Source organism: Mytilus californianus, unplaced genomic scaffold, assembly GCF_021869535.1.
Source record: "Mytilus californianus isolate M0D057914Y unplaced genomic scaffold, xbMytCali1.0.p SCAF_1, whole genome shotgun sequence".
NCBI classification, from domain to species: Eukaryota; Metazoa; Mollusca; class Bivalvia; order Mytilida; family Mytilidae; genus Mytilus; species Mytilus californianus.
In genome coordinates this window covers 138,191,521-138,204,038 of record NW_026262581.1, presented here as the reverse complement: position 1 = coordinate 138,204,038, position 12,518 = coordinate 138,191,521, and the positions used below count along the sequence as shown (strand labels likewise).

The 12,518-nt window shown below is 34.8% G+C and overlaps 1 protein-coding gene across 1 annotated transcript; it reads left to right on the top strand.

Annotated features, from left to right (window-relative positions):
- The first annotated feature begins 948 nt into the window (after positions 1-948).
- On the top strand, positions 949-10,915 carry LOC127739125 (uncharacterized). The gene is made up of 6 exons (XM_052250715.1): positions 949-1,586; positions 5,938-6,578; positions 6,897-7,493; positions 7,842-8,139; positions 9,136-9,487; positions 10,825-10,915. The coding sequence occupies exons 1-6, from the start codon at positions 1,430-1,432 to the stop codon at positions 10,913-10,915; spliced, it is 2,136 nt and encodes a 711-aa protein (XP_052106675.1). The 5' UTR covers positions 949-1,429.
- The last annotated feature ends 1,603 nt before the right edge of the window (positions 10,916-12,518 follow it).

Below are 12,518 nucleotides of genomic sequence, written 5' to 3'. Positions count from 1 at the left end.
CACTAATAAGAATGAACAAACTTCATGTATACATGAAGGTAGGTGGCCTATAATGTTATAAGAGGGTCTAGATGGGGGGCCTTCATTTCTGTAATTTTTTAGGTAATTTTTCTCTATTCCTTATTGTTTGTTTTATTTTTCCCTATTTATTTTTTCTTCTATTTTTCCGTACATTTGGCCCATTATTCTCTCTTCTGTAAACCCCATCCAGACCCTCATATAAGTATAATAACGGATACCATGAAGTAAGATATAATTACTAGTCTGAAGAAAGAAGATATTATCATAAACAATTATCTCATTAAACTAGTTTTGTGATATTTCAGCACTGTCCCTATACTATTTTATGTTTGTTAAATTAGTATCATTTTTTTTTGGGGGGGGAAGGGTGAGTTGTCGTTGGATTCCGGTCTCATTGATGTTAACTCACTCTCCATCTCCTTCAACTCATATCATTTCAAAACTTTTGTGTAACACATTTTAAGATTAGATATCTATGTCGAAGTCAAGCTTTTGAAAAAAGGTAATACTTATTGATTTCTATACCCATATCCATTAAGCGTAGAACAAGGAAGTTATATGTTTAAAAAATGTACCTGGGTACTCTGTAATTTCGAGAACATGTAAGATATACCAGTTTAGAACAACAATAATGGCAGCTATCGATCAGAACAAATTAGATAATTTTATATCAGTTGCTCTTGGTTTAAAATTTTGTGTATCTGGATTACAAGACTTTATACTGGACACTATGGAAACAACACATCAAAACATTTTACAACAAATGCCTGTAGGCTTTTGTAATATAAACTGTAGTAGAAAATACGGAAATGGTTTCAGTCAGTGGTGCAACATCTGCAAATTATGGAAAGACGAACTTCATAAACTTTGTCGATATACGAAACAATGGGACAAAATCAACTGGAAGGGAATTAATACCATAGACTTTCCGCACTCTACACCAGATTCATATGAAGCTATATCAAAAGTTTTTGTTTGCGACGTTCACAAGTTCAGACAAGGGATTTATCAAGATATTGGTGCGATTATATCTTTGTTTGTGAATATGAAAACCTTTTCGATCGATAACCAAATATTGGTAGATATTCAACGACACAGAAACGACAGCTTTGCTCATAATTATAGGGTTAGTTTAGACGAAACGGAGAAAAAGCTGTGCTTACAGAGCTTTATAAGGATTTTAAAAGTCCCGAATATATTTTGAAAAGAAAGTGCAAAATTTGCTGTAAGTCTGTTGAAAGAACTTGTTTTATCGGAAGGAATTCCTACCGGTCTCTTACAACATCAAGCCGGACACGATACACTGATTTTAGTAAGAGATAGTTTTGAGCAACTTTCACCTTGTATTGATTTACAGATAGTAGCGTTTGCTTCTGCAAAAGACACATTCAAAGACAGAATCAACAATATGATACTGGAATCAACAATTAAACCGAAAAGAGTAACTAAAAACCTTATTTCACAACAGACGAGGAATGTTCTAAAATGTTTAAGTCTTTTCTTACTTTTAATTTACATTTTTATTTCATTTATCTCGCTAAAGAAGATGGATTCATCGAATGAAGGTATTCCCCTTATATATAACATACATCAGATTAAAGATTTTTTATATCATGATTATTCGAACAAATTCCTAGCATACAAGCTTTTATTGGTTATGTTTGTCACAGATATCATGCCGTCAAAATGTGCGGCAGCTAATATTCAATCTTTTTGAATTGCTTCTTACAATTGACTCGTTTCTTCCCGTTTCGCCAGAAATTTTATTTATCTATTATTTCACTGAGTTCCTAAACTACAATTACATTGAAAAATGTGTCATAATATATGTAGGAATAAATTTGGATAATGTTAATTTCCCCTGTAACTGTTTCACTTACGGGGTCAATCAGTATGAAAGTTGTCAAAACCCATAGGACCGTCTTCTTCTTTCTTTACTGTGTCGGGCTCCTCTGGCGAATTATCGCACAAATGGACTATATACAGTAAAAATCGGAGTCGTGTGAGAGAGGTTAAAAGTAGGATAAATCAAGTTGGTCTTTAGAAACTGTACTTGCTGATTCTCTCCTTGAAGGAGTCAAGAGAATCAGCCGCGACCATGGCCTGTGGCAGGGAGTTCCAAAGGACTTTACCAGCGGGGAAGAATGAGTCCTGGTAGTTTCTGGTGGAGCAAGCTACTTGATGCAACTTCTGTGTGTGTCCCCTGGTTGCTAGGTGAAGCGGCTGTAGCGATATTGATGGTATTTCATTCAGTTGGTTGATGACTCGAAATATCATGGTGCAGCGGGCCTTATATCTTCGTGAATGCAGGCTTTCTAGATGTAGTTATTGGAGTATTGATGTTACACTGCTATTTCTCCTGAAGTCACTCATGATGAATCTGGCTGCACGTCGCTGTATAGATTCGATGGCTGTGGTATGTTGTTTGGTTGAATGGTCCCAGACAGTGGACGCATATTCAATCTGTTGGCGGACACGGGTCTTGTAGCTTGTTTCCTTGATGATTTTTGGGCAGCTGTTTATATTTCTTCTCAAGAATCCCAAGGTGTTGTTTGCCTTTTTCGTGATGTTGCTGATATGTAGATCCCAAGTGATCTTACTGTCAATTGTAACGCCCAAATATTTCGCCCGGTCTGTCAGTTGTAAAACATGGCCATGGATGGAATAGTCGGCGCTAGTTATTTTCCGCTTGTTGGTTATGCGGATGACTTCACATTTTTCCGGGTTGAAGCCCATCGTCCAGTCTTTCTCCCACTGTTGCAGTTGATCAAGATCTTGTTGTAATATCTTGACATCTTCTTGGCTGTCGATAGATCTATACATGAGGCAATCGTCTGCAAATAATCAAGTTCTAGGCTGGACTTTTGATGGAAGGTCATTTATGTAGACAAGAAATAGCTATGGCCCAAGACTGTTCCCTGTGGCACTCCAGATGTTACAGGAGCTGGCTTAGATGACACGCCATCGACCACTACTTGCTGTTGTCTGTCTGCAAGGAAGCTCTGAATTCACTGCAGTGTATTGCCTCTCACGCCGTTGTAGTGCAGTTTCATAACAAGTCTCTCATGGGGGACTTTGTCGAAGGCCTTACTGAAATCATGCAGGATGTCATCTATCTGATGTTTTGAATTCAGTCCCTTGGCGAGATCATCGATCGTGTTGATGAGCTGGCTCTCGCATGGTCGCCTTTTCCGGAAACCGTGCTGTTCATCGGCTAGTATGTTATTAGCCTCTAGGTGACTGATGATTTGACTGTTATGTGCTCTACAACCTTACAGCAAACTGATGTCAGTGATACAGGACGATAGTTGGATGGTTTTGCTTTATCTCCTTTTTTAAATATTAAAATGATGAATGTTAGCTTCCAGTCATCTGGGACGGTCCCTTTATCAATTGATGTCTGGAACAGCATTGTTAACGTTGGAGTGATCACTGCCGCCGTAGTCTTAAGGAACTTTGTTGATATCTTGTCTGGTCCACTAGCTTTGTGAGGATTAAAGCTTTTCAGCAATTTCAGTACACCATTCTCTGTGATCTTAATGTATGGTGTTTGGCTGTGTGGTGATTCCCCAAGGTTTGGCATACTGTTTGGGTTCTCGGAGTTGAAGACTGATGATAACTGGCGGTTCAGTATTTCCGCTTTTTCTGATGGTGTTGAATGTAATGTGCCCTCGTCACGTAGTTGGACAATACCAGAGTTGTCAGATTTTTGCTTCTCAAACATGAATAGAATTTCTTGTTAGTTTTATCGTCTGATATCATGTTACTGATTTAGTTGTTGTAGGATGTCCTGCATGCGTCTTTACTTTCTTTTTGGACTCTACGGTATCGACCCCAGTCTGCTTTTGCGTTGGATTGATTTGCCTTCTTATGATATCTCCTCTTTTTCCTACTATGCTTTTTGATGTTACGGTTGCATCAAGGCTCGCTGTATCTAGTCGATGTGTGTTTTGATGGTACATGTTTGTTGATGGTAGTTGTGCATACAGATTTAAATTCGTTCCACAGGTATTGATTGGTAAGGTTGTTTTTCTTTACCTTGAATATTCAATAGTCAATAAAAAAAAATTTAACAATATGTTTCAACGATAATTTTCAATATTTTCAATAAAATCTAAATTTTATTCAGCGCTGCATATCGTTGAAGCAACTTTGATACAAGATTACAAATTTTACATGTTATTGTTGATTTCAATGTTACAACAAATGATTTCTTTAATCAAGAAAAAATAATTTGCATCCGAAAGACAGTACTCAGCTTGACTCCCATGGCAGTAGAATTATTTTCATAAAGAATGTCCTCATATAGAAATAAGAAGATGTGGCGACTTCTACAAAAGATTAAATGAGTCATAGATGCTAACAACTATAGATTACTGTACGGCCTTCAACAATGAGCAAAACCCATACCGCATAGCAAGCTGTAAAAGGCTCCGACCTGACAAACGCAAAACAATTCAAATGGGAAAACTAACGGCCTAATTTATGAACAAAACAATAAACGAATACAAATGTGTTATATACTACAGCAACATACGACATATCGACTGAATTGCAGGCTCCTGACTTGGGACAGCCACATGCAGAATGTGTCCGGGTTAAACATTGACAAAAATTTTATTGGCGACATGTGGTAACTTCAATACATTTAATTCGAAATTGCACAAGCGATGACATTTCTAAGGGGTTTTCTCCCCTTAAATGTTTGAAAAAGTTGAATGGTAATATGACTCGTATACTCATAAGTCTTTTGGGATTCTTTCGTTATGAACTTTAACTTTTGGTCAAGGTAAAAGGTTAATTAAACGTTTAGATTTTTTTTTACCTTTGTTCGTTATCGTTGCTCCACTGAAACTGTAAGACATGGACACACAAAAAACCGAAATTAAGCAAAATGTTTGGAACATGGTCAAGTTAAATGCCTTGGGTTCAAACTAATCCGATGAAATTTTGAATTTATTATATATTGGCTATATTCTTCATATTGGTACACATCGGGCCTTTTGCATTAGGTTTTCGAATAAAAATCCACCGAGAGTGACCTTGAGTGAAAAAGATGGGGCTTTTTTTACAGGCTTTCATGAATAAATACCTTTATTTGGAATCACCTCAAAATAAGTAATCAGCTACAACAGCTATTGACCTACGGTATTCTGGAAGTAGCTTAATTTCTACCTTATTTCAGAGTATAGTGCCTAGCTATCACATATTTTTTGGAATGGTTGAAAATAAACATATGGAACCGTCAGACAATCGGAAGAAGTAAATGATCTCCCTTATTCGAGGAAAACGTGCATAGAAGCCATTTACTTTTAAAATCAGTGTTAGAATCAGAATTGGTTGACCGATACGAGGTGTCGGTGCCTCAACTCACTAGCGACATGTTACAAGTATAGTCGTCTGATCTGTAATTTAACCGATTGTGTACTATTCCCGATTGTGACATTTTGCTAAGTGTGGATTCGCATGGCGGGTAATGCTTGCATAGGATGATACGCTTACCCTGTCGACTTTCCGGCTTTACTCCCTTTGGAGTTCATGCGATTCCCTCATTGATTTATCTATTTTTACTCGATTTACGAGATTTAAGCATCGGTTAACTACTGTCACCTTAATTGAACAAGCTATAATTTGACACTGCACAAGTGAATTAACGGTAAAAAGAAATTGTTCATTGTTTTATTTCATAGAAAAGTACTACAATTTTTTTTTTTGAATCAGTGCAAGATAAAGTATCTGTGATGTGATTTTTTCAACGGGAAGTTAAACTTTTTTCTCCTCCTAATATAAAAAAATCTGCATATCACCGTTAGTAAAGTTTATTTAAAATTTAATAATCAGATCTGTAAGACGGAGGTGGAAAGACAATACCTTGTTTTGTGGTATTTGATTAATGTTTGTTTATTTAAATTGTAGGTTGTTATAGTATGCGATTCTCAGAACACTGGAAAAGTGATCTAGACTTCGATCTCTATGTCCAAAGATTGAATAATGAAAGCTTTATAGAAAGACGCTGGCTAAGGGATATTGTTGATAAACAATTACTAGAGGCAAACGGAGTCTTATTGACAGCAAATATGGGATATGGGAAGTCCTCCATAATATCTAATATAGTGTGTGCCGATAGGTCATCGGTGTGGTATGACTTTCGGAAACAAATTCTAGCTTATCATTTTTGTAGATATGATATGGACATGACCGTCACTGCAGGCACGTTCATTCGAAATCTTGCAAGTGCAATCGTCAAACTCTATCCAGAAATGGGAAATGCCATCCTAGCTGATGATGTTGCTTCTGATTTTTTATACGGGACGCGATGTTATAAAGACCCAATATCATGTTTTGAAATGTCTATTTTAAATCCATTGCGCGATCATTGGATAAATCAGAACTTTATAATCCTGATTGATGCTTTGGATGAATGCGATACTGCCGGTAGAAATACCTTGTTTTATTTTCTTTTGACTCAAGTCCAAAGATTTCCCTCTAATTTTAAATTTATTCTGACTTCAAGAAACATTGAAAATATTAACAGAAATTTTCGGTTCCTAGAAAAGGTAAGACAAGTTTATTTAAATACATCGGACCCATTTAATTTAAATGATGTCAAACAATACGTCCGCAAGACAAGTAAGCTTACTGAACCTTATATTTCAAAACTGACTGGAGCTGCTGATGGAAATTTTCTTCATGTTAAACTATATTTACAGTACTGCAAGAAAACAGATACGTTTGACTTTAGGAATGTACCAAACTCTCTTGCACTGTTATATCAATTAAATTTCAACAGAATTTTTAAAGATTCAGAGAGCTTGTTTTATGATTTCTTACCGGTATTTGAAGTGTTATGCACTATTCAAAATCCTACCAACAAGGATCAGCTTATAGAAGTATCACAAATTGAGGATAACAGTAAAATAAGGCAACTGGAAACGCTACTGGGAAATGAATTGGGACATTTTCTTAAATTTGAGGATGGAAAAATGTCGTTTTTTCACAAATCTATTATTGACTTTTTAACCGACGAAAGTAGAAACAAACTGCATTTTTTTGTTCATAAAGAAAATGGTCACAAGTTGTTCGCGAAATATTTGCTTGGAAAATTAAAAATGAATTTGACGTCAAAAAATAATTTGATAGAGATCATACATCATGTTGCAATGTGCAAAAATGCCAAGTACGAATCTATGTTGTCTGGGTACGTCAGAGATTTATTGAGTAAGGATAAAAAGTTACACTTACAGCTTCTCTATCAAGTTGTCTGGAAATATAATGATTACAATACGACGGAACTGTTACTTAAATACATTGGTGTTGCTGCAATAAATACAGTTAACACAATGAACCAGTCCCCAGCGTTTATAGCAGCTAGCCAGGGAAATGAGGAGACCTTAAAATGTTTATTAAACAATGGCGCAAACACTTCATTTTCCGTTGTTTACAACTATTCATCGATAGAAGATTCATATTATGTTAGAGATCAGGATTTGCAGCTTTACTCTCACGTTAGCTTTAATCATAATATAGTTGAATTGTGTAAATATATATACTTTTGCGGTTATACTGTCTTTCATATTGCTGCCCAAAATGGACATAAATATGTTGCTGAAATAATTCTACGGCAATATAAAAATCTCGTCTACTCAGAAAATGATATGCACCTAAATGCTTTTCATCTTGCGGTAGAAAATGGTCATTTGGATATAGTGAAGCTTTTACCAGACTACAACAAGAGTTTTGCAGACACTCACTCTTTATACAAGGCAAGTGAAAAAGGTCATGCACAGATTTTGAATGTGTTGCTTGATACCGGATCAAAGGGTGTATGTTTACCATGCAATGGTACGTTTTACTGGATACCACTACTGTCCAACAGACAACAACAAACAATAAAGATTGATAAGATTAGATCAGGATTAACATTCGATCAAGATTTTTATATGAAAACATTCTTTTATGACGATTGGCGATTAATTACATGCGAAACGGCCTTGAATACTGCTATACGGAATGATCATCTTGAAATAGTTCAGATTCTTTTACAAGAATCATCCAGTACAATAAAGTGTAATATTTATGACGGGAAAACGCCATTAATGACAGCCGTGAGGTATAATCGTACGGAAATTTTTTGCCATTTATATTTAAATGGTGCCAATGTATCACAAAAATGTATTCATGCCTTTGATTTCCTTTTACTGAGATCTAAGTTAGATCTATCAGAATTAGTATTATTAACTGCTGAACAGTGTCCCGTTGGAGCAAGTGTCGCTCACATCATAGCAATGCATGGTAATTTTGATATGATGTTATTCATGCATAATAATGGATTTGTTGACTGGGAACAACGAGATGCTGATCAAGCAACGCCACTTCATTATGCGTTTTGTCATTATAACTATGTATTCATAGTTTTCAATAATGTAAATGAACTGAATTTCAATTTTTCCGCTGAAACTGTAAATGGTTCCAGTGTGTTTCACTCTGCAGCCATATGCCGGTCTTTCGCATTGTATTCCTTTCACAACAGAAACGACGTATATCATCTTAATATTCCTGATAGCTATGATAAAAGACAGAGAAGCATTTTACATTACAGCATGCTATTTTCATTGAGACAAAATGATGATGATCTGCATACTGGTGTTACCGAGGATGTACTTATATTGGGAATATTTAAGGTTTGTCTCAGTTCTAAGCATAACTTTCTCCATACTGATAATGATGGAAAAAATTTTCTACATTACGCTGCTAAAACCGGAAATTACTTTGGATTTCTTAATGCGTTTCATACTTTATCTAGGCATGATGTCATGAGTCTTTTGACTCAAAAAGACACAACTGGAAAGACGCCTGTTGACGAAATATTTCAGGCAATGCGAAAACACGAAACCTATGACCCTATACGAATTCCTAAAGGATGTGAGATAAAAGATGTTTTCCACACGAAATGTCCAACAAAATTTGAAACTATTTTGACGAATCACGAGATGTGTATTTTAAAAACACTGATTTTTCTTTATAAAAAAGAAGGGTTTGCACAGTTTAATGTCTCAGAACTGCTTTCAATAGCAATTCATAAATCCAGGATTTACCCGGTTTTGATGCTAAAAGTGTACGCGAAACAACAGTTCCAACATGTTGTGGAGAAAAATCCGCCATTACTTCAGTTCATTACAGAATATGAGGGACCAAACATTGCCAATTTTTTTTTTACGAAAGATAATTCTCTCAAATGTGATGGAAGCTTTAGTCCTCTTCATGAGATTATCATGAACGATCGAAATACTCAATCGATGTATCAGAACGACGAGTTTCTAAACAAATACCTCAAAGATTACTCCGGCAAAATGTTAGACAAATGTTTTGATAAGGATGGATATAATTTGCTTCACAGAGCTGTAATGGGAGGTAATTTGCTAGGAACACGATTCTTGCTGAAAAAAAGAATGACGATTTCACATGTGTCGCGTCATGCACAATCAGCTTTAAATATTTCAATTATGAAAGCGCCTTTTCTAGAAAATGGTGTTCTAGCTTTGCGATATAGTAATAATTCTCAATTTCAAGTTCTGCAATTCATTTCGGAGAACAGAACTGAAGAATTGATTATTGATTTCAGTAGGGCTCTGAAATATGATGAAACGGCTGAGTTTTTATTAAAAAATTTATATACATCTAGAGGACCAAGACAAAGAGAAATCGAAAATCTTTTGTGTAGACCTAATGAACGCCATCTGAGTCTGGTACATTTAGCAGCAGCCAAGGGTTTCATAAGTTTCCTGAAGAAATGTACCTTGTTTTTTGGTTCAGATATATTGAACTGCTATGATTTTAACAAGATAACTCCTTACTATTTAGCAAAGATTTACAAACAAGAAGGTGTAATGAAATGGATGGTTAGCATTGGTGTTCCCAGAACCAAACCAAACTTGGAAATTGAAAGTTTGTTGATTTATTTTATGCTTTTCAGTAACAAAAGACAAACTGTATTTGATTGGACATGCAGCCTACAGTATAGTTTTAAACATTATGGTCTCATACAAGCACAAGTTTCGAAATGTAGGCGTGCAGTTCGAGACCAAGATAATTTCCTATTATATAAACATTTATTTAGGGACATTTATATTCGAGTTACTTATTTGGTTTTAAATTCCATGCAGAACTTACAGATAAAATCAAGTATTGGGATCTGTGATTTTGATGGCACGATGCATATTTGTTCTGCTTTAGTAGACATGAACAATTTAATAGTACGCCAGTTGAAGTTACTACAAAAACAAGCATATATACATTTAAGAAAATGGATGAAGTTTGACGATCATGATCATATGTTTTTATATCAAAGAGCATTACGTCATATATTCAATGAGCCAGAACGAAAATATTTGCGCGAATTATCATTTTATTCAATTGTGAGTACTCGGTTTCGCTATTTCGAACAACTTGGACGGAAGCATTTCATTCATAACCAATGGTTAACCAATTTCTTGGTACATCTAGAAGATAAAAATAAAATAAGTTCCAGACTTTACTTTAAGTATGAGAATAGAATAGTATCTTGGTTTAGTATAAATATGATGTTGACTGGAATTGAAGATCAATATGACAAAAAAAGTAAAAATTATAAATTAAAATTAGAAGTCTATAAAAAACAACCTAATAACCTTTGCAAATGTCAAGATGTTAAAAGTGCTATAGACGATTTCCTCGAAATATGTAGTATTTTGGATGTTTATTGGCTAGAACACGATTGCATTATAGACATGAAAAGGTATGGTATAATGCAAATGTCTACTTCAGAGATACAGAGAAACCGACAGGAGTTTATTGTCCATCTACAAGAAGAAGCCAGGAAAGACCCATATCTTCAGGAAAGTCTCAAACTTTTTAAAAAAAACATGTCGATGTTTTTGTATTTCATGCAGTTTATACCAACTGACAGAAAATCTTCTCTTTGCATGAGGTTTTTGATTTCACAAGCAAAATGTGCAGAGAAAATGAATTTATAATTAATAATATTATTTTGCATATATAATATATATTTATATTGTATGTTATTCTGGTTTCAGACATGGGATATAATGTGACATTCCCGGCTTAGAGTTTATATTTCCTAAGCCGGGAATGTAACATTATATACCCTGTCTGAAACCTGAATTACACATATATTACGGCTTACCCCAGTACCAGGTATGTGTTGGACATTCACCATGCAGTAAAGAGATTCAGTACACGTTTCCTTTTATATTGTGTAATTCACTTAAATGCACTTTTTTCTTCTTCATATTTTTGCAATAAACATTCTAGCTTACATGTGTACTGTTTGTGTGTTTAATAGTGACTTTTTATGTATTTTTGACACCAGAAATATTGAAAAACTCAACCAGATATTTTCCCGCAAACGTAAACGATTTTGTAATTTGCAGTGAAAATAATTTTATCTTGTATGCAATACTTCCTTTAGTAACGCTTTTAGCCATTAATTTAGTATTTGGTGTGTAAGTTGCGCGATGATAAATTACAAAACGTATTATTGACGGATACTCCTCATTATTTATCCTTTGTGAGCATCCGACATTCTTTTACTGTATTATATAGATTTAGACTACGTCACATAGTAACGTTCATTATGATGACGTTATTGAGGATCCAATTAGGGTTTAACACGTCCTGTATGCCATGGCAGTTCCCGGAATATCTACTGACATCTCTATATTGTTATCCAATCATAAAACTAGACACATTTGTAATCCGTATATATATATTCAAATCTCTCAAATTGAGGTAAATAAAAACTCTTTAAAATAATCCGGAGCTTTCGACCGGTCATGCCGGTCTTCTTAAGTGGAACTTAATTGTTGGCATAGTTACACCTCTTTCATTACAAATTAACGTCATAGTTAAAAAAAATAAAGAATATCCTTTAGCCAGCTTCTTTCTATTAAGATTTTGTTGTTCAATGTTTGGACATAGAAATCGGAGTACAAATGTCATTTGTAAATTTGTGTAATTTTTTTTAGTCAAATTTAACATTAGTTGTCTCCCTTGTATTTGTTAACATCATACTATAGGTTAAAAAGAAGTAATTATTTAATAGGCGACAATGATAGCCTTTTTGGGTTCTGCAACTAATGTTGAAATTTGACTACAAATATTTACTCAAATTTCAAAATGACATTAATTGAAACCGGTATTATTTTTTATTAAATTTCTGATGTGTTACCAGCTTACGGATTCCACTGAAAATTTCTTTATACAAACACATTTTATTAATGTGCGTTCCATAAAATGTAGTTTGTTATAGTATGCGATTCTCAGAACACTGGAAAAGGGAATTGTACTTCGATTTCTATGTCCAAACGAAATATTAATAGAAAGACGCTGGCTAAAGGATATTCTTAATAAACAAGTACTCGAGGCAAACGGAATTTTATTGACAGCACATACCGGATATGAGAAGTCCTCCATTATATCAAATATAGTGTGTGCCGATA

Coding starts and splice junctions, on each gene's coding strand:
- LOC127739125 (XM_052250715.1), top strand. CDS start 1,430: ATGATACTGGAATCAACAATTAAACCGAAAAGAGTAACTAAAAACCTT. Junction 1,587..5,937: donor GATGGATTCATCGAATGAAG/GTATTCCCCTTA, acceptor TTTAAATTGTAG/GTTGTTATAGTATGCGATTC. Junction 7,494..7,841: donor CGATAGAAGATTCATATTAT/GTTAGAGATCAG, acceptor ACCGGATCAAAG/GGTGTATGTTTACCATGCAA.